At 37.2% G+C, this 26386-nt stretch overlaps 2 protein-coding genes across 2 annotated transcripts in view; one reads left to right on the plus strand and one right to left on the minus strand.

The window, feature by feature from the left end:
* Nucleotides 1-26250, plus strand: LOC137274268 (lysosome membrane protein 2-like). The gene is made up of 13 exons (XM_067807379.1): nt 1-238; nt 3161-3321; nt 5059-5200; nt 7529-7738; nt 8333-8424; nt 9444-9493; nt 10691-10760; nt 13302-13480; nt 14159-14277; nt 15174-15247; nt 16458-16509; nt 18145-18303; nt 18774-26250. Exons 1-13 carry the CDS (start codon nt 119-121, stop codon nt 18825-18827), a joined length of 1482 nt encoding a protein of 493 aa, XP_067663480.1. The 5' UTR covers nt 1-118; the 3' UTR covers nt 18828-26250.
* Nucleotides 1-26386, minus strand: part of LOC137274272 (large ribosomal subunit protein eL31-like) — a 329417-nt gene that overhangs the window by 99101 nt on the left and 203930 nt on the right. The gene's annotated exons all lie outside the window — the stretch shown is intronic.

Raw genomic sequence — 26386 nt, forward strand, 5'->3', positions numbered from 1 at the left:
TCACATGTCTGCTCTACTGTGAAAAGCTCAAAGTGCGCAGGAACCTGGACAATCCAATGATATAACTCCGTGACGATACTTTAATTCATGTGATACTCGTTCTCGAGGAGGAATCGGAATGGTGTCCAAGTCAGCAGTTTGTACAGTGATCTCTTGCATTTTTGGAGTTGCATTAGTAGCTGTTGGCGGAGCTCTCATTGTTGTTTTTAAAAATTTGATACACTCGAATATTGAACAGGTTGGTTGACAGTTCATTCATATCGATGACAATTGAGATTTTTGTATGACCATTTATTTTCCTCGAGCTGTTGTACAATGCTGAGCCGTTTTGTTATATTTCTAACCCGCAAGACTGAAACTCATTAGTGTGTACAGATGAAACAGTACTCGAATATTTGCTCATACCTCAATTGCGATCACAGATCACCTGGTATTGTCGCCGTATCTGGACGAGAATGTAAAAGCCAAACGAATTCCCTATTTTCAATATTACTGATGTCTGAGACATACTTTTATCATACGTGATGAGCGGCTATAGAATTTCTATTTACTCATGTCGAAGGACTATTTACTTCAAACGTTCATCTTGGTCTGAGTGAGTTTAGTTTTACGCCGCACTGAGCAATATCCCAGCTATATGGCGGCGATCTGTAAATAATCGACTCTGGACCAGACAATACAGTGACCAACAACATGAGGATCATTCTGAACAATTGGGAACCGAGGACCTGTCAACCAAGTCAGGGAGCCTGTTTCTGATGTATGTCATGGTGGGGTCAGTTGAGGCCAATACATCCATGTCATGCTTGCACAGTTCTGGTCACTTACACTTCAACAATTTTTTTGGGCAGTGGGGTAGCCTAGTGGTTAATGCATTTGCTTGTCACGCTGAAGACCCGGGTTCGATTCCCCACATGGGTACATTGTGTGTAAAGCCCATTTTCTAGTGTCCCCCCGCCATGACATTGCTGGAATATTGCTGAAAAGTGACGTAAAACTGTACTCACTAACTCACTTGATAGCAATTTCAAGTTAACAAGACTTGAGCTTACTTTATGACATTAGTATTATGAGAAAACATCTATTATCAGTGCCATTATTTCCTCCTGTTGTGTTATATAAAAACATGATTGGTGGCAGAAAATGCGCTGGACACATGGGTGAAAGGTTAATTGAGTATTGTAATTAATTCTTGTTTCATTAAAGAAGGGTGATGTAATTTTGTAAGTACTGCTAAATTATGGAGATACTGTTTGACAACCAGTACCTATGTAGGAATTCCAACCCAGGTCTTTAGCATGTGAATACTTTAACCACTGAAAGTGGTGTAGAATGAAAACTCGAGTTGAGTACCTCACTAACACCATTAAAGCATCATGTCTTGTTACAGATAAATATTTAATTGGAAATAAGCGTGATCACACTAGTCCAGACCGGTTCTATCAATGCTAGAAGATATCACTGGCAGAATTTGAAACAATTTAGCTGTATGTCCATGTGCTATTAGAATTCAGGCTAGATGGTGTTCATTTTGATACAACCATTGATTGGCCGGTTTTCCAGCCTGCAGTGTTGAATGGGTTGATTACATCGCTACATCCGACTGATTTTACTTTGATGTGTAACAGTTAACACTGATTTACATTCTTGACCATGTATTATAGTGTGTAGTGGCATCATGTTTAAAGTTCAAGTAAATGAAGTGTAGTGTGCAGAAAAGTAGTCCTTATTACACAGTAAGCTGAAATCATTGATATGATTACAAATGCCTATCTTAGTCTATACAGTACATGCAATGCAATGCTCAGAAATGTCCCTATTTGACATTAAGATGAAATCATTAATAGTATCAAAATACGTTTGTTATACACTGTGCGTATGTATGATAGTCCATTAGCTTGTCTTCAGATGAGCTGTCTCTCTACTGATAAACATATTTACCAAGTAACTTGCATACAACTTTACAAGTGGTATGGAAAATGTTTAGCTCAGTGATAAAGCTCTGTGTCATCCTTATCAGCGTGTGTATTTGAATCTAGGCACTTCTTGTGAACAAGACCAGGATTTTCTTATCATTCTTTGTTGCAGAATTATTATAGAACTTGATTAAAAATAGCCAACTGACAGAGCTCAATTTGAAAGTTTTGTATGTTGTTTAACATACACTCAGCAGTATTCCAGGTGTATGGCTGTGGCCTGTGCTAGCCTGTGGCTAGTAAAAATCCAGTCATGCCAGTAAGTCTCCATAGTCACTGGTCTGACTGGTTCATGAATTTTCATAGTGTCATTTTGTAAATGTATCTCTTGCCAACTACTACTACCCTTTGAAATCAGGATTATATCCTGATGAAAATGTTCATCATATTAGCAGTTGTGTAATCTTTTGCTCTGTTTCTGTGTTCACATTTTGACTTAGAATTATTTTGAGATTAGTAACTTTCAGGCATAGCTAGCCCTATTGGCCAGCAGCAAAATTTGGAAACTATTTTGCACATTGTGGTGGTAGTGTGTGAACAATCATGTATGGACCTGATGATCCTGTGACCAATATTCATTAGTATTAATCGAGGCACTAATGTGTCAATCAAGTCAGTGATATACAGGTGTGGCAATATTTAGTATGAGAACTGGTATATTGGGCAAAGAACATATATGAAGCTTTTATATTTATCTTTGTGGTTTTAGTTAAAATCTACTCATACTTTCATTCACAACAAATGTTTCCTTTGCTATTCATTTACAAAACAGCACACTGTTATGTTATAAACTGCATGAAAAAAGAAACAGAAGCCATGACTATGCAACCTAATTTTCAGGTTGCTGTTATCAGAACCAAAACATATATGTTTAGGGACTCATAATGTTGGAATTAGGATTTGACACACACAATTAGTGTAGCTTACTGCCAAACACTTAGGTTTCCAATATAACGCCATATTCGGGCATATTAAAAAATATATTGTAATACAGAGCCCTAATATTTTGTGTCATCTAGTCAAAGCCTGTGAATAACTGACCACCAAGTGTCAATGTGTTTAGATTGACAGATATTGCATCAAATTAACATAGCTCTATCTTTGTTTCAGAAAGTTTGAGTGAAACACTTGGGAGTTATTTTTGTCTGTACAAGTTATATGAAGGTGTCATTGTGATGTTTCAGCAAGTTAATCTGAAAGAAGGCTCAGAAACCTACAATGAATGGTTGGATCCTCCGGTACCAATCTATTTCCAAATATGGGTGTTGGACATTGTCAATCACGAAGAGGTTGTCAGTCAGGGAAAACGCCCGTCAGTTATCCAGAAAGGACCTTATTCTTACAGGTAACCAGGATACCAGTACCTTTGTTGGAGTGAGTGAGTGAGAGAGTTGGGTTTCACATAAGGCTGTAACAATCTGGTTTGATTCACTGAAAACTGAATCTGACACCTTAGATTATCACTATTATCACTATTTCTAAGATGCTTCAGTGAAAGATCACAGGGGCCGACAATACTTTATCAGATGATAATGTGCATTTTTTTCATTACGTCACAATGTGTTGACGTCACTATGCCATTCCAGTCTGTTCCCTCGTAATCAAACTTTTTTTGCATTACGTCACAATGTAACCGACGTCACGATGGATGTCAGTTGCCATCGCCTCGTACAGCCTCCCACAGTAAACTGCTTCGTCGCTTCCTGTTTCTTGGTTTGCATTTGCATCACACAGCTAACATCACTGGTGGAAACATAACGTTTATGTTTTCCGAAGGATAAAATGCCTCACAGTTCGACTCAAAATTTTACAGAGACACGGTAATATTTGCAGTGTTTACATTCCCACAATGCAATCGTGGAATGTCGCAAGATTTGTCAGCTTCAGTTGAATGTACTGATCTAAACTTTCGTTGGTAATAGAAATGAGACGGTCATATTGCCTTGTATGGTTTAAAAGAGTCACAGATGTAATTAAAATGATGTAGAGATGATATTTAACCTGAAGATAAACCGTCACCAAACTGTTCTTCCGTTGTTTTGCTCGTAACGTTTGTAATGTAGGGGGCTGACATGTCAAAAGAACAATATGTCAGTTAGCCCTGTGCGAGGATTTTTAATTTAGGTCGCAGACACCGTTGTTTATTTTCTGCCATAGATTAATTGAAATTAGGCTTAGAAATTATTAAATGTGGCATCTTTCGCCCTGAACTATTATATCATTTAACTATAATAGTTCAGGGCGAAAGTATGCTTTATTACACTATACATGGTGGTAGAATGAACTGTATTTCTTAATTTGATTTCATATGTGAATACCTATTAAACTTCTTTCCTCACAGCCAGAACATAACTTTGTCTCCAACTCAGGCAGTTGCAATGACTGCAATAAGGGGAAACATCATTGGTTGATGCTGGGTTAATTATTCATTTGTGAATTGTTGTTAGTGGATATTGCCAAGTTAACAATGGACTTCACACTCAAAAAGTCAACTCTGAGAGTTAAACAAACCCTGATGTTTTTACTGGGGGAATCGTTGTAGCCATAGTTTTGCACTGCTTTCAGCAGTTTGTTTGTTTGTTGTTTAAAGCCACACTCAGGAATAATCCAGGATTAAATGACAGTATTCTGTAAATAATTAAATGTGGACTAGACTGTCCAGTGATTCATATCCTCATTTATATACACAATTTATGAACTATTCACATGGAAAAAGGTATTGCAACACTCATGATTTTTAATCCTCATATAACTTTTAAAATTCATGTCACAGTTATATTTGTTTTATGATTATTTTAACCTTTGAATGCACCATACATTTGTTTCAGATATTGCACAAACTACAACAAAGGAGAGCATCATGTGTAACACTTGTACGCATCATTACACAAATACCAAGTTTGAGTTTCAACTTGCTAACTTAGAAAATCAATTGATTTCACTATTGATATGCAAATATAGCGTCTCCTTAACTATCAATTGCTATTTATGGTTGAAATTGGACATTTTTCGTATGAATGTTTCTGATGATCCCTGTGAAAGCCTAAATGTTTGTGATTGAGAAAAATGTTTCTTATGTCAGGGAGCATCGGGAGAAGGTGAATGTCACATTCAATGACAACGTTACAGTTACGTATCGGGAAGACCGATGGTTTGAGTTCCAGCGCCATATGTCTGCAGGTCCTGAATCGGATACCTTCACCACAGTCAACATACCCATGCTGGTACGTAGACAGAAATCACCAATGTTTTGTGAATGCAAATCAGTGGAAGGGACATAACTCTCAAAAATTTGCCTCGCATTTCAATCAATAAATATGGACAAAATGTCCAAATGTAGTCCCTGTTAATATTATGAAGGGGAATTACACCGTGGCGATTTTGCTAAGACAATACCTGCGGGAAAATGAGCAAGATGCAAGATACAAATCGTTTGATTCAAACATGTTCGCTAAAATTCAAAGTGAGTGAGATAGTTCAGTTTTACACCACACTCATCAGTATTCCAGCCATATGGTGGTGAGCTGTAAATAATCGATTCTGGACCAGACAATCCAGTAACCAACAACATGAGCATCAATCTGCTCAATTGGGAACTGATGACATGTGTCAACCCAAGTCAGCGAACCTGGCCACCCGATCCTGTTAGTTGCCCCTTATGACAAACTTAGTCGCCTTTTATGGCAAGCATGGGCTGCTGAAGGCCTATTCTACCCCGGGACCTTCATGGGTATACTGCTCAAAGTTAACATTGAGGGGTTCGGTAGGATAAATACGGTATTCAATATACCAATGGTTGTAAGTGAAGCAGTCAATAAACCCATGATGATAAGGACAGTATAAGTTGTTCACTGGTCATGAGGGGGCCATGTGTTGATGTATCCTCAATGTTTATGTTTATGTTTATGTTTATGTTTATGTTTATGTTTATGTTTATGTTTATGTTTAACTTTAACCCTTGGTTCCACAGGGACATACGTGTCCTTCCTTTTCAACCCTCACTTAGGCCAATAAAATTCTAAATATATCATGCACAAATAAACTTAATATTTTCAATTCTGTGGGAAATTTCCTGTTTCGTGATACCATCCACTATTATCTCAGACAAAGCTAAACTTCCTAAAATAACATCTCAAAATATGCTTCATCGAAAATGTTCCCATTTTTGATACAAGGTGAAATCGCAATTCATGTGTGAGGTAAGATAATATTCAATATACCCATGTTTGTATGTGTAGCAAGCAATACACCCATGATGATGAGGACAGTTTTCAATATACCCATTGTTGTCTGTATAGCAAGCAATACACCCATGATGATAAGGACAGTTTTCAATATACCCTTGGTTTTATGTATAGCAAGCAATACACCCATGATGATGAGGACAGTTTTCAATATACCCATTGTTGTATGTATAGCAAGCAATACACCCATGATGATAAGGACAGTTTTCAATATGCCCTTGGTTTTTTGAATAGCAAACAATACACCCATGATGATAAGGACAGTTTTCAATATAACCATGGTTTTATGTATAGCAAGCAATACACCCATGATGATAAGGACAGTTTTCAATATACCCTTGGTTTTATGTATAGCAAGCAATACACCCATGATGATAAGGACAGTTTTCAATATACCCATTGTATGTGTAGCAAGCAATACACCCATGATGATAAGGACAGTTTTCAATATACCCATTGTTGTATGTGTAGCAAGCAATACACCCATGATGATAAGGACAGTTTTCTATATACCCATTGTTGTATGTATAGCAAGCAATACACCCATGATGATAAGGACAGTTTTCTATATACCCATTGTTGTATGTATAGCAAGCAATATACCCATGATGATAAGGACAGTTTTCTATATACCCATTGTTGTATGTATAGCAAGCAATACACCCATGATGATAAGGACAGTTTTCAATATACCCATTGTTGTATGTATAGCAAGCAATACACCCATGATGATAAGGACAGTTTTCAATATACCCATTGTTGTATGTGTAGCAAGCAATACACCCATGATGATAAGGACAGTTTTCAATATACCCATTGTATGTGTAGCAAGCAATACACCCATGATGATAGGGACAGTTTTCAATATACCCATTGTTGTATGTGTAGCAAGCAATACACCCATGATGATAAGGACAGTTTTCTATATACCCATTGTTGTATGTGTAGCAAGCAATATACCCATGATGATAAGGACAGTTTTCTATATACCCATTGTTGTATGTATAGCAAGCAATACACCCATGATGATAAGGACAGTTTTCAATATACCCATTGTTGTATGTGTAGCAAGCAATACACCCATGATGATAAGGACAGTTTTCAATGTTTTATATGTTAATCTGCTCCACTGGTACTTCACTTACTTATCTACAACACAAAGTGTGCTTGTATGGACTTTCTGCATGTTTACATATTACATATTTCCAGCCTAAAGTGATGTAACAATGTGAAATACCCCCTGACACTCATTTCAACCTCTCTTTTGGATTACTTGATATTACAAAATAGCATCGGGTTCTGTTTCAGACAATTGCCAACTTGATTCGCTTTGAGTATGGGTTCATCCAGGAGCTGACTGACCTTGTTTTGGAGGGAGTGGGAGAGAGACTGTTCCTCCAACTCTCGATATCAGACATCATGTGGGGATATGAAGACAAGCTGCTAAAGTTGGTGGATGACATCTTACAGCGCACCGTCAACAAGACCATTGATGACCACTTTGGTCTTTTTTATAATGTAGGATATTGTGTTTTCTTTGTTGCGTCTTTGAAATTGGTTCACGTTTTGCCCATATGTGACGCTATTCTGTTGGTATGATGAGTTCAACATTAATTTGATGATCATGGGTTTGAATCAGACTTTACACTGATTGGTTTATTGTTGCTTTACTGTATCAGTACCACAGGGTATTACTAAGATGGTAAATGTCAAGGGCATGTATCACTCATGGCTTTGTGCTAATGAAGATCCGGGTGGGAACTGGTCTGGGAATCTGTGCTTGTTGTAAGGGGTGACTAATAGGGGTGAGTGGTCAGACTTGCTTACTTGGTCATCGTATCCCAGTTGTGTGATGCAATGCTTGAGATGTTTTATCACTTCAGTGTCAGGTCTAAATTTGATATTTACAGACTACCACTATCTAACTGGAATATTGCTGAGTGTGGTGTTAAACAGGAAATGATAATACAATCTCTGCTTACCCTCCTTCATTATGCGTACATGTACTTACCATGGTAATACAGAAATAGTGTGATTTTGATGGGATTAACAGTTACATTAAAATTCAATTACTTTTTTTTAAAATATATCACACACATCCTCATTTTTCAGCAAAACGGATCTGATGATGGTGTGTACAACATCAACACTGGTGTGAATGATGCAAGTCAGTTCGCTGTGATAAGGAGCTGGAACTACAACAGGTGTGTAACTTGTTTCAGAAATTCAACAGGATTAAAGCATGTATGTAGGTCTTCAAATCCCTGGGCAAAAGACAACTTCAGTTCATGAGTGCGTTTATGAATACCATGCATAATTCAAATGATGTGACGTGTGAAGAGCCAGGTTAGAATTGGTTTTCAGTGACCCATCCTTGTCGTAAGAGGAGACTAACGGGATTGGGTGATCAGACTTGCTGACTTGTTTGACACATGTCATCGTATCCCAGTTGTGTAGATGGATGTTCATGCAACTGATCACTGGATTGTCTGGCCCAGACTCAATTATTTACAGACTGACACCATATGGCTGGAATTCTGTTGAATGCAGCTTAAAATTAAACTCACTCCCTCACTCACTTAAATGTCAGGTAAATCCTACATTGTGTGAATAGTTAGTGTGAGTTATATTTATGAGATAACATACATAATAACACATGATAAAACCTGATGTTTATCGACATTGTAAACACAAAGTAAACCGAAAGGCCCATATGGGTTTAATTTACTGTCTGCACTAATTTAAACTATGGTAGCAGACAGACAGGCAGACATATAGGTGTCAATAAACCAGACAATGACTTTTCTCTGTGCCTGAGTCACAATCAACATGTTTTTTTTTTATGCAACTAGTAGATAATTTACTTGTTTGTGTACACAAGCAAGATTAGACTATTGCTCACGACCTCATATGCCGGAGAGGCGTACTGTTTCAAAGACCAGAGTTTTTATTGATGACAACTTCTTTATTGTCGTGACTCTTCACAATAAAGAAGTTGTCATCCATAAAAAGTCTTGTCTTTATGTGTATCACTTCTAAATGCCCTTCAACGACTCTCTACTGTTTCAAGCTCTGCAAACCTATTTACTGCGCATGTGTTATGAGTGCAGTGTTCTGCCATTTTCCACCCTCAAACTACAGGTCTTGGCGCTTAAGTGCATGTTTATCTTCTGTGTACCGATTTTGTACTTGAGAGCTGATTTGTTTCTTTTGTTTATAACAGCTCTCTGCCATATTGGACTTCAGTAGCAGCGAACATGATCAACGGCACAGGTAAGACATCTGAAATTAATTCTCAGTCTTGGACAAAAACATTTTAACAGATGGTTAAGGTGCAAATGTTGACTGGGATGATTATTTCAAAGACAATATGTGTATTTATCAATCCTTCTGTCAAGGCTTAGTTTATTTAAAAGATGTCTGTTGTGGCAAGAGATAATATTTCATATATTTGTTGAAAGTTAATCGTTATTTTGCTCTTTTTCATTTCACAGATATTTCTTTATATTTATATTTATTACCATGAATGACAGAGATGTTTGGCAAATGACGTTATATTACATTACGTTGGGAAAACTGGGTGACGTTCACTGTGAATGTGGTATATCACTAAAAGTTCCGTTAAACATGTGTGAAGTTTCTGTTGGTCAACTGTTCAAGATAGAAGTTTTGTGAGTCCCCTTTGAACCAGCAAAGTGGATCACAGACATAAAAAATATTCAATAATATATTGATTGTAAAATGAGAATGGTAGCAGTGAATGACAGTACAGATTTTTATTCTGGATTCACAACAGACAGATAACAACTTTTGCGTTTTCAGTGATGATAGTTTCTTAAACATCTTTTTTGGTGGAGTCAAGAAAATTTTCAAATATCACAAAGCTGTTGGGTATTAGCAAATGATAAACATATGTACTATATATATTTATTTGGCAATTTGGTACAATGATAAAATGTGCAATTCATTGGTCAGTTTCTGACTCAAACAGATTGTAACTCCAAACAGAGCTCCTCAGCCCACTCTCAACAAGCGGAATTACAAGATGCGAGTTCCAGTCACACTCAGTGCTTTAAGCTTTTCTGACCCAGAACAATGAAAAGTTAACCAATGTGACATGATAATCAACAAAAACAAACACTCTCTCATAGCAATAGCTGCTGAGATTTTGGGATTGTTTCCCCTTATCAGCAGGGACAAAGGTGGTTGAATCTCCATGCATCATGAACATCATTCTTAACATGTTTCATTTGAACCTGAACAAATTTCAAAACCTCTTCCATGCTCTGCTCATGAGTTCCATGACAACCACAGTAGCCTTGTTAATGTTAAGCAATGTTTATGATGAACTGATGTATATAACAAATTGCTATTTAAGATGGGGTCAGGGTCAGATGTAACCCTGGTGTACTGCATGTACTTCTCAAATAAATGGAATTGTTTAATTCTTCACATCAAAACTTCTTCCAGATGGCACAATGTTCCCTCCATTTGTGGACAAGTCACAGCCCCTCTATCTGTTCTCTTCAGACATTTGCAGGTGAGGATTTTTAAGGATAGTTTGTTGCACAGAGGTTGTTTCTTGCACAAAGGTGTGTTTCTTGCACAGAGGTCTCTTGCACAAAGGTTGTTTCTCAAACAAGTGTTGTTTCTTTGGGAGGTTGTTTCTCACATAGATGTTGTTTCTTTGGGAGGTTGTTTCTCCCACATAAGTTGTTCCCCACATGAAAGTTGTTTCTCACATGAAAGTTGTTTCTCACTTGACACAATACTCAAACTGATTCAGTATCATGCACTAGTAGACTATGCACCAGCAGGTGTGCACCAGCAGGTGTGCACCAGCAGGTGTGCACCAGCAGGTGTGCACCAGCAGGTGTAATCCACAGTGTAAGTAAGACTAGTCTTATTTCCGCACGGCTTCATTTCCTTGGTTGACTGCATTGAGAGATATCCAATACATGGTATTACCCCAAAGTGTTCATGGGTGATGGAGGAATGTGAAGATTTTACAGTCGGTACAAGACATCATCAAGATACTTAGAGTTACATTGTCTCAGTTCACCAAGTTGTAAAATGAATACCATGAGGATGTGCTACCAATGTGAGTGTCTAGTTCATCATGCCTAACAGGTAGCATGGCTGTATGCTGTCTCAGGTTTGGGAAAAGTGTAACAGTGTCCTATGACCAGGGATAGTAATGTACATAGAGCTTTGAGCAGGCAGTATGCCTGGATATGAGCGCCATATTAGCCTACTATTGTTTTTTTACTTAATGTGAAAGGATTAATGTTTATGTGATAGGAGTGAAAGATGAACAGTCCTCAGTTCCTGTGTATATATTGGGACAGAGAATAGGGTGACATTGTTCAAAGTATTCTCAGTGCAGAAGATTAGTTACAGCGTGCTACCATTTGGATATTGTGGGAAGCAGGTTATCAGGGTCCAGACTAAAGCAGCCTGACTGTATACAAATTATGGGATTATGTATGCTCAGTATCTTCCCAAATGTCAGACGTGTCGACTGTCAGACAGGTAATTATCAGAGTAGCCCTTTGTTGGTTAGTCAAGCATTAGTTACCTGTTTACCTTTCAGTAAAATGGAACAGACCACAACAATGAAAACTTAGTAAGTCCCAGGAAAGTTTAAATGTTTAAATGTTAATTACATATCTTGTTAAGAAATGTAAGTACCAACTTTATCATTTAACAATAGTGTAGCTCTGTTTACTATTTACATATATGTCAGTCAGTAACAGAGTATTGTATCCAATAATTATAGCACTATTCACTTTACGTAAAATGCAGTATTTACATATCAGTCACAATCACCATCACAGTTCAATCGTTTTAGCCAAGTTTCAGGAGATGTCCTACAGCATCCAGGAATTCAATGGATGTCTTCTGGCCACTTGTCAGCTTTTCTTTCAAACGAAGGAATCTCCCCACAGATTCTCTGTACACTTTCTTCCTGGGTGGGGGAGCAGCACCTAAGTTCAACTGTCCAGCTTAGTGCCTTCTGACATCTGAATGCCTTGTATCAGGTCCACAGATCTATGCAGGTTGGGATGCTGATGAGGTAGACTTCTGTTGATACGGGAATGGAATCCCTCAAGATTGTTGTTTGTCCTTGGGCCAACTTTGTGGTGATGGTTCCAAAGTCGTTGTGGGAAGTGGGCATCAAACTGGGGAAGGAAGGCAGATGTGGGACGTCGTCTGGAGCCTGGAGACCACCCACGGCATTGTAGATCGCCTGGACAGGTGTGGCTTCTTTTCTGACCCGTTTCCGCAAGTTGCTGCCAAACTTGACTGAAGTTGGATCTCTTGGTGGGTGGCAGTGGTTTGAGGAATCTCTCAGGAAGTCCCCAACAGTGGAACATTTCCCTCTGCATGTCTTAATGATACATCTCCAGTGTGTTGTCTGGCCTCTGGTCTTATTCTAGGAGTATGTGAACCCATCAAGATATACTTGCTGGGTTCCTCTCTGAGACTGAATAAGTTCCACTCTGTGTATGCCAGCCATAGCAGTGATATCGTACTGACTTTAGAGTTCATGTTATATATCACATGTGAGATTCAGCTTGAGTTACGGAGAACTTTATATACTCAAGTATATACAAAACAGTTAAAGCTTATATGATAATGCTTACTACATTCTACATACTTCCTGTATTCCATTTAGTTGAACAAACTACTACAAAATCACATGCCTCTCCACACACTGATCAAAAGCAGCAGCAACAACAAAAACAAAAGAGTTTAATCTGTTTCAGTTAACAAATTTGAGTAGCTGGGATCAGCCTACTCACCCTGTCCAGAGTTTGGAGCAATTCATTAATTAGTAGGTAAGGCCAGGCAGTTACACTGGTCACACTTGACTGATTTGTCTAATGATCGAGCCGTCTGACTATTGGAACGTCTGATGCTTGGGAGTGAACTGTTATCTCTGATGATGGGCTTCATCACAACGTTATAGATGGGTTATTTAAATTAGCATGTGAGTTTGAAGGTCTATGCAAGGGTCTTTTCTTTACTTAGCGATATACAGTAACCCTCCTGGCTAACTCTATTTTCTACTTCACAGATCCTTGGATGTAAAGTACCAATATGATTACACCTTCAAAGATATCAGCTTGGCAAGGTTTGTGGCACCTGACTCCATGTTTCTGAATGTGACTGCGAACCCTAACAATGCAGGCTTCTGTACCCCACCAGGAAACTGCCTCCCCTCTGGACTCCTCAATGTCAGCGTCTGTAGAGAAGGTTAGCAACTGTCAAGTAACATATGTGTCTTGTCAATTATGGTATGTTCCACATCAGTACAATGTGTGAAGCCTATTTCTGGTGACCCCTGCCATGATATTGATGGAATATTGAAAAAAGCGGCATAAAGCCTCCCTTGCTCGCTTGCTCCCTCCCTCTGGATCAAAATGTAGCTTCACCTGAAAAAAGAAGCTGTTCATCCATAAAGTTTGTCATGATGTCTCTATGATGATTATATACTGATGGAAACAAATAAGAAAACACCACTTCTTGGCTCTGTTCTTTACAGATTTCCTCCAATAGCACTGTTTAAGGCTTGTTTCTTTCAGTATGTGTAGCATATCTGTAACAGTGAAAGGGTTCAGTTACCATTGTTTTCTTATCAAAATCTGTATCATATGTTAGCAAAATTTTCCAAATGTCAAATAGCATTGTTTAAATTGTGTTAGTATACCATGTGAGGGCTTTGTAAAGGTGACAAGAAGTACAGAAAGATGAAAAATCTTGAATTCTTAAATTTACATTAATGCATTGAATTAAGTGTAATACTAATACATCTGCCATTAAAATATTGAGTTGTTTTTTGTTTAATTTTGAACAAAAACACTTCCTTAACTTATGAAGGGTACAGAAGAGTTTGTATCAAATTTCTGCATGAATTTGTTTATATGTGATCAGGAAGTCCTGTGATGATGTCACAACCCCACTTCCTGGCAGCTGACCAGTCAGTGATCGATGGCGTGGAGGGCATGCACCCAATCAGGGCTGAGCATGAGACATTTGTGGATGTGGAGCCAGTAGGTTAATACTTGTCCTCCAGATGAGCAATATGGACGCACTTTATTGGCTTTATTGTTTACAGATATTTTGGCTAACCATCTGGAATATCCAGTAGAGGTGCAATGATACGATGATGACAGGTGATAAGAGTGAGACACGTTTCCTTAATATTCACTTGGTTTCTTTACAGTGATGCTTTTCATATTATGGGAAGATGACCTACCATGTCCTTCTACAGTGTTTCCATGAACCTCCCCCAAAGGACCAAATACAAAACCTACCTTTATTTTTATGGAATGTCCATGGCCTTTCCATATATTTGTATTATAGTTCATGCTTCATCGGATTCTCTCTGGTCCATCCATTTTTAATAAATAGTCTTTCCAAAGGCGATTGTTTACTCTCTCTAACAAAGACTTACAGCCTTAGTAGTGATGTAACGGCTCTGTAGAAATGACCCCTGGTGTGTTCCTTTTTAGATTTCGACATGTATCAAATGATCCATATCCAACCTGATGGGATAAGTTAGTGCAAGGACCAGGGTTCGATTCCCCACAGCAATGAAATAGCAAATCACTCCAGTCAGTAGCAATCTCAGTGATACTATTGTCACTTAATCGGAATTATTACAAAAGTATTTTGACTTTCTCTGCATCCCAGTGGATGTGTTAATACATGTTTTTTGCATCCACTGTCAATTTTTATGCATATGGGATGCGGGAATTTGCGTCCTGTAAGTCCCTAGTAAAACCACACTCACCCACTCATTAATCCTACCCAGTTATTACTTGATAAAGTTACAAGCCTCAGTTCTGTGGAAATGAATTAACTCCGCTTTCATACATATATTGTACTACATCATTTGTATGTTGCTTTAAAATATTATTAACACCTGTTGTTTTATGTCCTGTAGATGACAGGTGTGGCCATGAATGTGGCGAAGAAACTCCAGATCAATGTCTATGTGGAACCAATTAGTCATATCAAGTAAGTCATGAACTGTCCCTTAAGGTGCTCGATTGAACCAGCCATTGGTATATACATACAGACATAACTTGTGAACAATTTAGTGGCCATACAGTAGACTTACCTGTACTGTGAGAACTGTGTAAAACTAAACTCACTCACTCACTAAAACTTATGTTCTGTGATTACACTATACTATAGTACGCAATGTTTTAGTAAGGTGTATGTAAAGTTTGATGTCTGTGAAGTCTAAATTGCACAAGATAAGTAGGGGAGGGTACAGATTGTTTTTTGATTAATATCAATCAGCAACAGCTCTAACATCCTACATTGTGTTAGTCATCATACCAATATTTAAATATGAAAGAGAATGAATTAAGAAATATATATTTTGGATGAAATGTGTATAATGAAATCCTGGGTTTGCTTTGATTTTGAAGAAACATGTAAATCATGCTGGGATTTCTTTGAATTATTGGATGAAAATACAAGCCACACTGCAGATCATGGGCATACAAGATGCAAGAGGATTAAGATCCTTGAAGCTCTCATGATGACTTGATATTGACCTAATACTGTGATGAACTTTGTTGGAAGTCATGTTTTGTTCCCTTGCTGTGCATTTAGCATTTACTATTTAGGTTAACCATTGACTAGATTCTTTAAATATTTGGTACCTAGGTTCATCACAGTATAAGAAAGGTCACAGTCATTTGTGGTCACAAGGGGACTTTAACATTTTACCCTTGTAGGCAACATATCTCAAGAACCGTTCAGTGGATTTTCTTCATATTCAACAATGATCTTTATCTAGGGAAGGTGCAGGTCCGAGTAAATTTTGGTAACCTTCACGTAATTTTCAAGGTCACTTTGGCAATTTTGAAGATTTCAGTATGTTCACCTGAATTGTCAGTAAGATATCTCAAGAACTGTTCACTGGATTTTCTTCATAGACTTTCAAGACTTTTCTTGGAGGAGGTGTTTCATTAAGCAATATCTTTAGTACTATTATTTCATATTTCATACACCATGAAATTCATGTCAAGATCAAAGTCACTCTTGAAAAATGTATGTGCTTGAACAAGATACAGAGCAAGATATCAAGAGGTTGACAGCTCATGTTTTTGCTGACATGTAGCTTCGTCTTAAACTTACATTACTTCTTAAGATTGATTTGATAATTTACAGTGGGAGATTACGTCACCTTGATGACAATGCTTGTCTTTTACAGAGATACTGAGAAGATAACACCTGTGTTTCTGCCTATCCTCTGGCTTAATGAGGTAATGTTACATGGATATTGTTTTATGTGAATTAAAATCAAGTTTTGTCCAAAACTTTCTTAGGTTTTTTTCATGTGATGAAAAGCTCTTTGTTCAAATTATTTTGAAGTATTTCTAAGAAATCATTGCAGCATTTTCATATCTTCCTGTTGCAGATAATTTCATACAATCAAGCCAAAAATCATGTAGGTCTAGTGATCGTCTTGTCCAAGTTGACGTCAGCAATTATTACGTTCATATACTCCAAAGATCTGTCTACAGAGGGCTGCAGAGCCAATATTCAGCCCCAGTTCTACAGCAAGTGTCATTTTTATTTCTGAAATTGGAATTCTAATTTTCCCAATTCATTTATCAATGACTAGCTTGATGGGTTTGTAGATTTAGTCTGTACTTTACAAATATCAAGACCAATAAAGAGGAATTGTTTGTATTTATATTGTGAAATGTTGCAATATTATAATGCATAGTTAAAATGTCTCTGAGTGTAAGACAATATGTCCTTTTAAAGTCCCAATCCTGAAATTGAAAAAGTGTTTCTTTTAAGGGTTCTTAGTAGTTGTTGCTATATGGAAATCTGTTTGCATACTCTTAGTCCAAAACTGCAAAGGGAAAGAATCAGGAACACCTAGTCATTAGTTGCATAAAAGCAGGTTCAATGTAGTAGTTTCTGTTGGTAAAGGCGAATGTATGCCTTGATTGGTTTCTCTGCTGCTGATTTGTTGAAGTAAGATAAGATAGAGCAGGAAAATAGATGAGAACAATAAGAATGATGAGAACAATGACTAATGGTTCGTTAGTTTGTTTAACCTCACACTCAGCAATATCCCAGCTATGTGGTGGTGGTCTGTAAATAATCAAGCCTGGACTAGATAAACATGTGATGAACAGCATGAGCATAGGTTTACGCAAGTGATGATATGCGTCAATGAGTCTGACCACCCTATCCTGTTAAGTCACCTCTTACAACAAGCATGGGTTACTGAAAGTCAATTATAACCCAGATCTTCATGGGTCAAAGACCAATGGGATAGTGATAGTAAATTTCACATTCATTTCATGCTTGATGTCAGACTAGCTGCAACACTCACATGTTTTGGTGATGTATTAATTTCTGCAATAATATAATGCATATATTTATAAGTTAATACTCATTTGAACGGGGCATGACTGTGTTTGCATTGTCAATTCAGTTATGATGTGGAGAGTTGCTACCCTTAGATATAACACAAACCTGTGGTCATAGGTTCGAATCCCTGATTATCACTGATTATGTGTCTTGGTTTGTCAGCAACTGACTCTTCCTTGTGGGTTTCTGGCACATTGGTGAAGTCCAAAACTTGCATAAGTAACTTTTTGCTCTCATCTTACATTTATGCTGACATCAAAACCAATTTCACTCACTCACTCACATGCAGATGCAAATGGTACTTTTGCTGATCTGGGCCCCGTTTCACAAAACTCTCGTAAGCCTAAGATCTCGTAACTTTTCTCGTAGCATTCGCATCTCCTATGCTACAGTATAGGAGGCACAATGGCGACGAGAAAACTTACGAGATCTTAGGCTTACGAGAGTTTTGTGAAACGGGGCCCTGTTACATTTTCTAAATGATGTAACATTATCTGATGAAATTTCAGAGTGCTGCTATTGATGATAAGTCTGCTTCCAAGTTCCATGAGGAGGTACAGGAACCAATCAAGATCACTCAGGCTGTGCAGTATGGCTTGATTACACTAGGAGCGTTCATCCTCGTCTGTGTCCTCTCCATCGTCATCCGTAGAACCATGTGTCCAAATGTGAGTACATCGGGCAGTCCTGATGTTTGTTCTTTTTGTTCAACACAGCACTCAGCAGCATTCCAGCAAATGTTGCCAGTCAGGAAATACTTGAATCTGGACCAGGTAGACAGCTTCCATAGGAGGCAAACCTGTGTTGGATATTCTCAGCAAGATTTTATGCTGTAAGGGCATGTTTTTAGGCAATCTCTTGGAAACCACATCAAGTGTTTTAAGAGATGTCCAAACCCATTTCATATTAATGTACCATTTTGGTCTGTCAGGTAGCCTGGTGGTTAAGGCGTACACTCGTCACGTTGAAGACCCGGGTTCGATTCCCCACATTGGCACAGTGTTTGAAGCCCATTTCTGGTGTACCATGATATTGCTGGAATATTGCTAAAAGCAGCATCATACTATACTCTTACGTGACATATTTCTGGGCACTAGCATTCTCTCACATAGTTGTCATATTTCCCTTTCCATTTCAGAAGGACATTCCTCTTCAAGACCTTAGTCGAGAAACAGATCCTCTCTTGAACTAAACAAGTGTACTTCTTGAAAAAGGTCATCAACGTCCAACTTCACAGTTGATATTAAACCCACCGGCAAACTTAAGGAGGGACAAAAGCTCCAGACTTCTATTCAACAAACTTGCTCTTCTATGAGACACATTTTGTTATCAAAACGTTATTTAGCTACATGTTCCATCTGAAGTAACAAAACTTTCAAGCAATATCTGATTTAAGTGATCAAATGTTGGTGTGATAGTTACATCAATTCAGTTTGCGAAATTTTGCCAGCCATTTGGCCTCACTGTGCCTGAAAGTAACTAGCGCACAGAATTCTAATTCACTAGTTCAAAATTTGAATGTTGACATTAGTTTCATATTAATCTGCTAAAATGATTGTAATTTGTATCAGGCCACAATCCTGCATGATTTAAAAGTGTGTTATAACTTAACAATTTGGAGAGAGTGATATATAGATGAAATGACTCCTTGAAAATTCACTAGCCAGTCAGACTAGTGATCATGGAGATTTCCTGGCCTGACTGAATTTTTGCTAGCCACAGGCTTGCAGGCCAGTGCCTATTTCGCCCACTGCATCATTTGTACATTGGAGTGATTTAGAATACACAATGATTGTATGCAAGGCCAAAGCACCAACATCACTGTTGCTGGTATTCTGAACCCTTAATCTTGCCATAACTGCCTAGCTCTACATAGAACAGTGTGTGTATTTTGTAATTTTGATTAGTTACCTTAAGGGCTAACAGAAAACTTTTCTACCTACGTGTTGGATGTGTGAGAATGGAGAAACAATTTATTGTTTTGTTTTTGCTCTTGATTCTCTTGATACTCTTCAGGGGACTTCAGCCTGGAGATCTGCTGGCCTGTGTAAGTACTATGCTTGTTGATTTGTTCAGTAGTATTTATTGAAGTACATATTGTTTGCAGCATTCTTTTTACATTGTCTTTCAGTGCGAATGTGATGACAAACAGCTCCTCCAAAAATTGTGAAGATTCTCAAACATAACATCAGCAAACCATCAGACATATTGCTTATCTCACAGCCCATTATGAGAAAATTGTTATATTTTATAGCTTGGAGGTTCCCTATCGTCAATGCTTCTTTTGTCCTTTGATTTTTAACCATTTTAAATTGCTGTAACTAGTTTTCCATCATAAATCCTTAAGTGTATGAAGCATGATGATAATGTTACTGTACCAGGGTTGGAAATTAACATTGTGAAGTAGCAAATTTGGTATTCAAAATCCTGTCTAGCTACCTGAACAAACCCACACACAGTAGCAACAACTTGCTACCTGGCATTTTTAGTGAAACTGCTTATGTTCATCAATTAACGGCCATTTGCAAAGGAAAGATCTCAAATTGTGCACTTTCACTCATAAACTTACTGATACTTGTATTTTAATTTCCAAAAAAATGCTCATCATAGCTTTTCTTGGTCACTTGCGCATCGCAGTATTCACGTAATTGTGACAGAGAAATGGTCAGCTCAGTGCGCATGTGGAGAAGTATAACATTACTGCTTCATATGTTTGATAATGGACAGTCATCATTTCCTGAAGCTGAAGGGCGATAAAATGTCATCTGCTAGTACAAGTAAAGGTATTACTTTTGCATAACTTGATAAATACCAGTGTGCAGAGGTACATATAATGCTATGAACTGATTAAAAAATGTATTTCGTGCAATAGGAAAAAGTGCTGCTATCAGGTAAAAGCTTTTGCTACCTATTATTAAACCAGGTAGCAGGCACTTGCTACTTCATTAAAATAATTTCGAACACTGAATACCTAGGAGAAAACAAAACAACAATGCTGATCTTATCTGGTCGAAAATTTATATGACTTTATACTGGGCTCACTCGCACAAAGCAGTCTTATGAGTACCTGTGTTACAGAATGGGATTTACAGCTCTCAAATTTCAAAGACTGCTTTGGGCAAGTTGACGGAGGTCATTGATTGTGTATGCATTCTTATTCCCTGTTGGAAGTATGTGATGAAAGCAGTGTGTAAGACTTAACAAGGAGTAACTGTCATACCATATTATCCTTCCGGGTCCCCTCTGATGCTGGAACAACAAAGGTACATTTCTGTCAAAGATTTGCTGTTATATATCAGTGCTGTTTGCCCTGGTGATATGTGTGAGAAAGGAAGGTGAATGGTTGTGCCGTGAGTGGTTATAGCTGTAAAACTGCATCTGGTCTGTGATATTCTTGGGTTGGAGCAGTTTGAGTGTAGTGACTGCTTTGTGAAAGTATTGTCTTTTTGACTTCAAGCTTGCTGAAATTCTTGTCCATTAAAAGGCTCAATAAATTAACATGTATTAGGTTTTCATCCCAACCTGGTTTCACTGCTTTTATTTCTCGAAATTCTTAACTGCATAAAATACATCTGTCAATCAGTATCATTGGAAGTTAATGTATTCAAAGTTTCAAACATATATTAAATGACTCAAGCCTGCCTCTTAATACAGTTGGGATGAATATCTAATACTTTATTTGTTGCTGCCCTTTTGCTGCTCAACATTCCAACCAGTTTCTTTTCTTACAATTTGACTTCAGTGTATGTCAGAGTTGCTCTCCCAATTTGTGTTAGTAGGTGTTTAACAAACACTTCTTTATCTGTAACAATAATGGCTCAAATATATAAGACACCAATTGAACACCAATTCCATTATCTTGGATCTTTATGGATCTTGGTCTGTGAGGCTATCAGATACTGATTCTATTTCTTTGTCTTTTAAAGCATGGAAATGAGCTGTTATGAAAATGGTGTGAATCAACTTCTGTGTCTTAAAAGTCATGTTATCACTTTTATGTCAGTGTTTCAAAAGCAATGTAATCAGGATAACTTTCTTGCAAAGAAATAATCATGAAATTTGTGATACAGTGTTTATTGAGTGTAGAAAATATTTTAATTGAAATGTGTTTTGAGTGACTGACCTTTCAGTAATCCAGGAGAAACTACTCTAAAATTATTTGAAATGGTTGATCCTTGCTTTATTAGAACCGTAAAGTTACTAATGCTGTTAATGAAAATGAAAAAGAGACTTTTGGTTGTTTTCCCAATGATTCATGTACCAATATTCACTTATTTTGATATTAAGTGGTCACTATGGTTACATCCGTCTTGTAATATGAATAGTTACTCCAGTGTTTTACCTGCAGATCTGAGTAAAAAATAATTGATATTTTGGAAAAGATTATTAAAGAAATGATGTACCATAGACTTGCATTTCCTTGCTACCTGTATACTTTCCGGATGGATTGTGCCTTGACAACTTCTGTGATTCTGTGGTACATATTAGTTGACAATTATTTGTTGGTGTCAGCTTGCTTCAAATTCTACTATCAATCTGGGGTGCCTCAAACTATTTCGAGTTGTAAAACATATTCACAGCTTTGAGTTGAAAAAGCAAAAGCAAAATATGCCATGAGTGGATAAATATGATTGATCAATGTGTTTTTATATGAATGCGTGGTAACCTTATGTTCAGCAATTTGGTGTGCAGAGTTGTGTCCCTTGAGCCACAAGTCGAGGGTTGTGTACCAGTTTATCTGTGTCATTCATGAGAACCAATCCTGTTGGTTGTTTCCATTCTTCTTTATATTTTTGTAAGTGGTACTAAGTGGAACTTGAAGGGAAATCTTATCAATGGATATTAGAATGGTTTAACTCTCCATGAATGACTTACTGTTTGGTGTAATGTGTTGAGACAGCATTCTGTTTGATGAGCGGCAGATCCTTAGGGCTTCATGAGAAACAGATAATGTTCAGATTTGATGACTTCAGGGAACCAGGCTTGTTTGTCCTCAACATGTGTGGATAGGGATCTACCTGATTCAGAGTATTTGTGAGTTTTATGGTCTCTCAGGACTTCTCTTGGGCACTACAAAGCTCACGTTTGCCATGAACGGATGTAAACTGGCAGACTAAACTTGTAAGAATATAAGGGGTCATCATGACAATCACAATCTCTGATGCCTCATACTAATTATGATGGTGGTTTCTGTGCTTTGAACAAAATTTGAGCAAAGAGATTTGAACAATGGATTGTTTTAACTTCTTATCAGAAATAAAATGTTAGTCAGTTGTTATGATACTTGTGACAAGAAAGTGTTTATGTCTGTGCCTGTGCATGATGTGTGATGATTTTGATTATTTTCTATAGTGGTGTAGTAGTTGCTCTTCTTGGAGCCCAGTGAGACAAAGGTCTGGGCCTGGGTTATTGAGTGGATATTATAGCTATGTCGGTAGATTTGAGCTTTGTGAACTAAGCTGTTGTTGGTCTCAGTCTCAGTTAGGGCTGGATGTCACTGTAGATCATACAGATCAATAATTCTCAACCAAATATTAACTGACTATTGATGAACACTGTAGAAGTAACTTTGAGCAAAAATGCCAAAAATGTCTACAGCAAATGAGCATATTTCACTTCACTTGTGAGTGGTGACATGTTTATTCTGATATTACTAAGGTTGCATAACAAAAATTAAATTGTGGCAGTAGGACTTTATTTTTAATTTTTATAGAAAAAAAATGACAAAGGAGGAACGCATTTTTTTTTTTTCTCTCAGAAATACAGCTTGGGAAGTTACCATGTGTTAATGAGTCATAGATTCAGTCACACTCGTCCTTACAGACACTCATTCTTAAAGTGGATGATCAGGTCGAGGCCAAGTCAGACTTATTTTCTTTTAAATAAGTTAGAAAATTGTTATGTTCACAAATAAAAGTGATGCACTGATGTCACAGAAACATTTCACTTTTTTAATGTAGTCTAACTGAACATTGTCCTGAACAGTAGTTAGATGCAAAGTATATAATAATACCTAACTTTCTGAATTGTGTATGTAAATAAGAACTTCATTCTATCACATATGTTTCATGACAATATGGTTGATTCAGTTTCATAGAGAGAATGATTAATAAGTGTTCCTATTGACAATATTTATAGCCAGCCCTAGTTACAAACTGACAGCTTCATTAATTCAAGTTTTTCAGATGTTACATGTGAACCATAATATACATGTTTTGGCATATCCATTATTCTCCAAACTTGGCTATTTTTATGCAGAAAGCTGCAGCTCCCTTTAGTTATTTTGTGTGATTTTATTTTCGTGTGATGCATCTGTCTAGTCATTGGAAATCTGGGTCAATTTACAGATTTCAACTTTTCATTTTTTACATTTTTTTCTCTTAAAAAAGGTACCAAATTGCACATTTGTATTCAGCTTCTACAAGCTATTGTAAATAGGTGGAATATGGCTATTGACGGTGTGGGGATCTTGTGTGATGATGGTACTGATAATAGGTGGATTGTGTGTGATGATGTGTGTTTATGGTCGTGGTATGTGTGATGATGGTGTTAGCAAGAGGTGGATGGGTGTAGGATGTGATATAAAAGTAACATCAAGGATGGGTGGAGGATATGATATAAAAGTATCATCAAGGCTTTATATGTATTGAGTAATACTTTTTAGTTTTAGTATTGTCATTTTACTTATCCATTATTTGCTGATAACTATCAGCTGTGTTGCTTATTATTTCAAAGTTTGCATGTGTGTTGATATCCTTTGTTTAATTATCTTGTGGAAATAGGCATAATGCTTGAAGACTTTGTCAAGCAAATGGTGCAAGGGTGAACATTTTCAGCACGTATGTGGTGCAGATTATGTTAAACGATCTGTTATAGTTGACTTATCTTTGTTTGCAGTGTTTACATTATAGTACACAGGGTTCAAATGTCAGGTGAAAAATGTGGCTGCACACATGTTTTTGTTCCTGTACATTTTTTCTGATAAGTGATTGATAGGGGTTGAAGAATGTTTTATCTGTATATTATTACCACACAGGCAATGCCAACAAACACAACTGTGCACACTGTCAACGGGAACTTTTACTAGTAATTAGGACCTAAATTTTTAAAGCTATCTTAGTGCTAAGATAGTCATAAATTAATGTTAATGTATGGCACTTATGACTGTATTAATGCTAAGAGAGACTTGAAAATCTAGGCCCAGGTATATAAGTTATGGCTAACAGTGATCAAATGACCTGAATAAACTGTCAAAAAAAGTCAATATCAAATAAAATGGCTCTGAGAAGCAGGGTTGAAAGTGTTGTGCCAATTCTGGAGAAACCTATTTTCAACTCTAAATACATGTATTCCTTGTTATTCCTCATTTGTACATCTCATGTGTGTTAACGCTTTAATCAAGTAGGATCATTGATCAAGCTTGGAAATGGCACTGTCATAAGGGAAAGTATTGTCCTGTCTTTTTTAACGTACCAAGATCATTTTTGGTTGAATTTCTCCACAGACAAGAAAAATTGTATTAAGTCATTCAATTGGAATTTCAGACCAGACCAACATAATTATTTGCCAGTGAGTTGCCATGAGCAAGCCAGGAACCTAATATTGTGGATGTGAATCCCAGATTTTCTAGGTTCGTAGCTCCCTACAAGTGCTCAGGAGTATCAGTCATTGGCAATAGGACTTAAGTCACTTTGGACCTATGTTACTTTGTATCTACCTCCTGCAAACTTACACATGGTAAAGCAGTAATATATTTAATCATTTATTACACAAGAATTATTTTTAAAAGGTATTGTTTCCCACCTGCCATCAGATATTTTTGGGGGGATTCCCTTTCTGTGCCACAAGTAATCACATTGGTCTAGCCTAACATGGGGCTTTTGATGGGGCTTGTGAACATCTTGTCAGATGTATTTGATATGGTTTAACAATAATTGGTTCCATTTGAAAGTGGCAGAAAATGTTGTTGATTAAAAACTCTTTGAGATTAGTCCCAACAGTAGTTATGAAAATGTACTTTCCATATTTTGTTACCAATGAATTTGTTACTTTTTATATATTAAAGATTTCATGGTTTTGCAGTAATGTTTGTCAGTTCTCTTGTGAGTGTTCTGAGAGACAAATGGTCCTGTTGACAAGATGACAATGTTTTAGCAGAATTTTCTTCTGAGACCAGAGAAATAGTTATCTGGTTAGCCACATTCCCCATCTTACATTTCATGACTTTCATGACTTGGTGTTTGTTTCATGTTATTGGCTTTGTTAGATACTGCCAAAAATTCTACAAATTGCATGATGTTCTTAAAACCAATGGATCATATTGCCAAAGACGGGTGTTGCTTTGTTTGAGTATGTATATATTCATATTTAGTAAGATGTCAAGTTATTAACACATGCATGCTTTGGATTTTCTGTGAAATGTCACTTTCCTGAATAATAGGTAAAATATGAAATATGGCAAATGGATATTTATGATGTGGCATGAACGAAGAATGAAATTTTCTCAGTGATGTCATCCAGATTCACCTGTACACATGTGCTGGTATTTAATCACATGCTATTTTTACAAGTATTCTTATGTTCTGTATGAATAAAAGCCTATTTGAATGATCAAACGCTTCCTTGTAATATATATGGAATATCTTTTGATGGAGCGATTGGGTAGCCTGGTGGTTAAAGCAGTCATTCATCTCAGCAAAGACCTGGCTTCAAACATGGGTACAATGTATGAAGAGCAGTTATGATGCCCCC

The sequence above is a fragment of the Haliotis asinina genome, chromosome 2, assembly GCF_037392515.1.
Source record: "Haliotis asinina isolate JCU_RB_2024 chromosome 2, JCU_Hal_asi_v2, whole genome shotgun sequence".
NCBI classification, from domain to species: Eukaryota; Metazoa; Mollusca; class Gastropoda; order Lepetellida; family Haliotidae; genus Haliotis; species Haliotis asinina.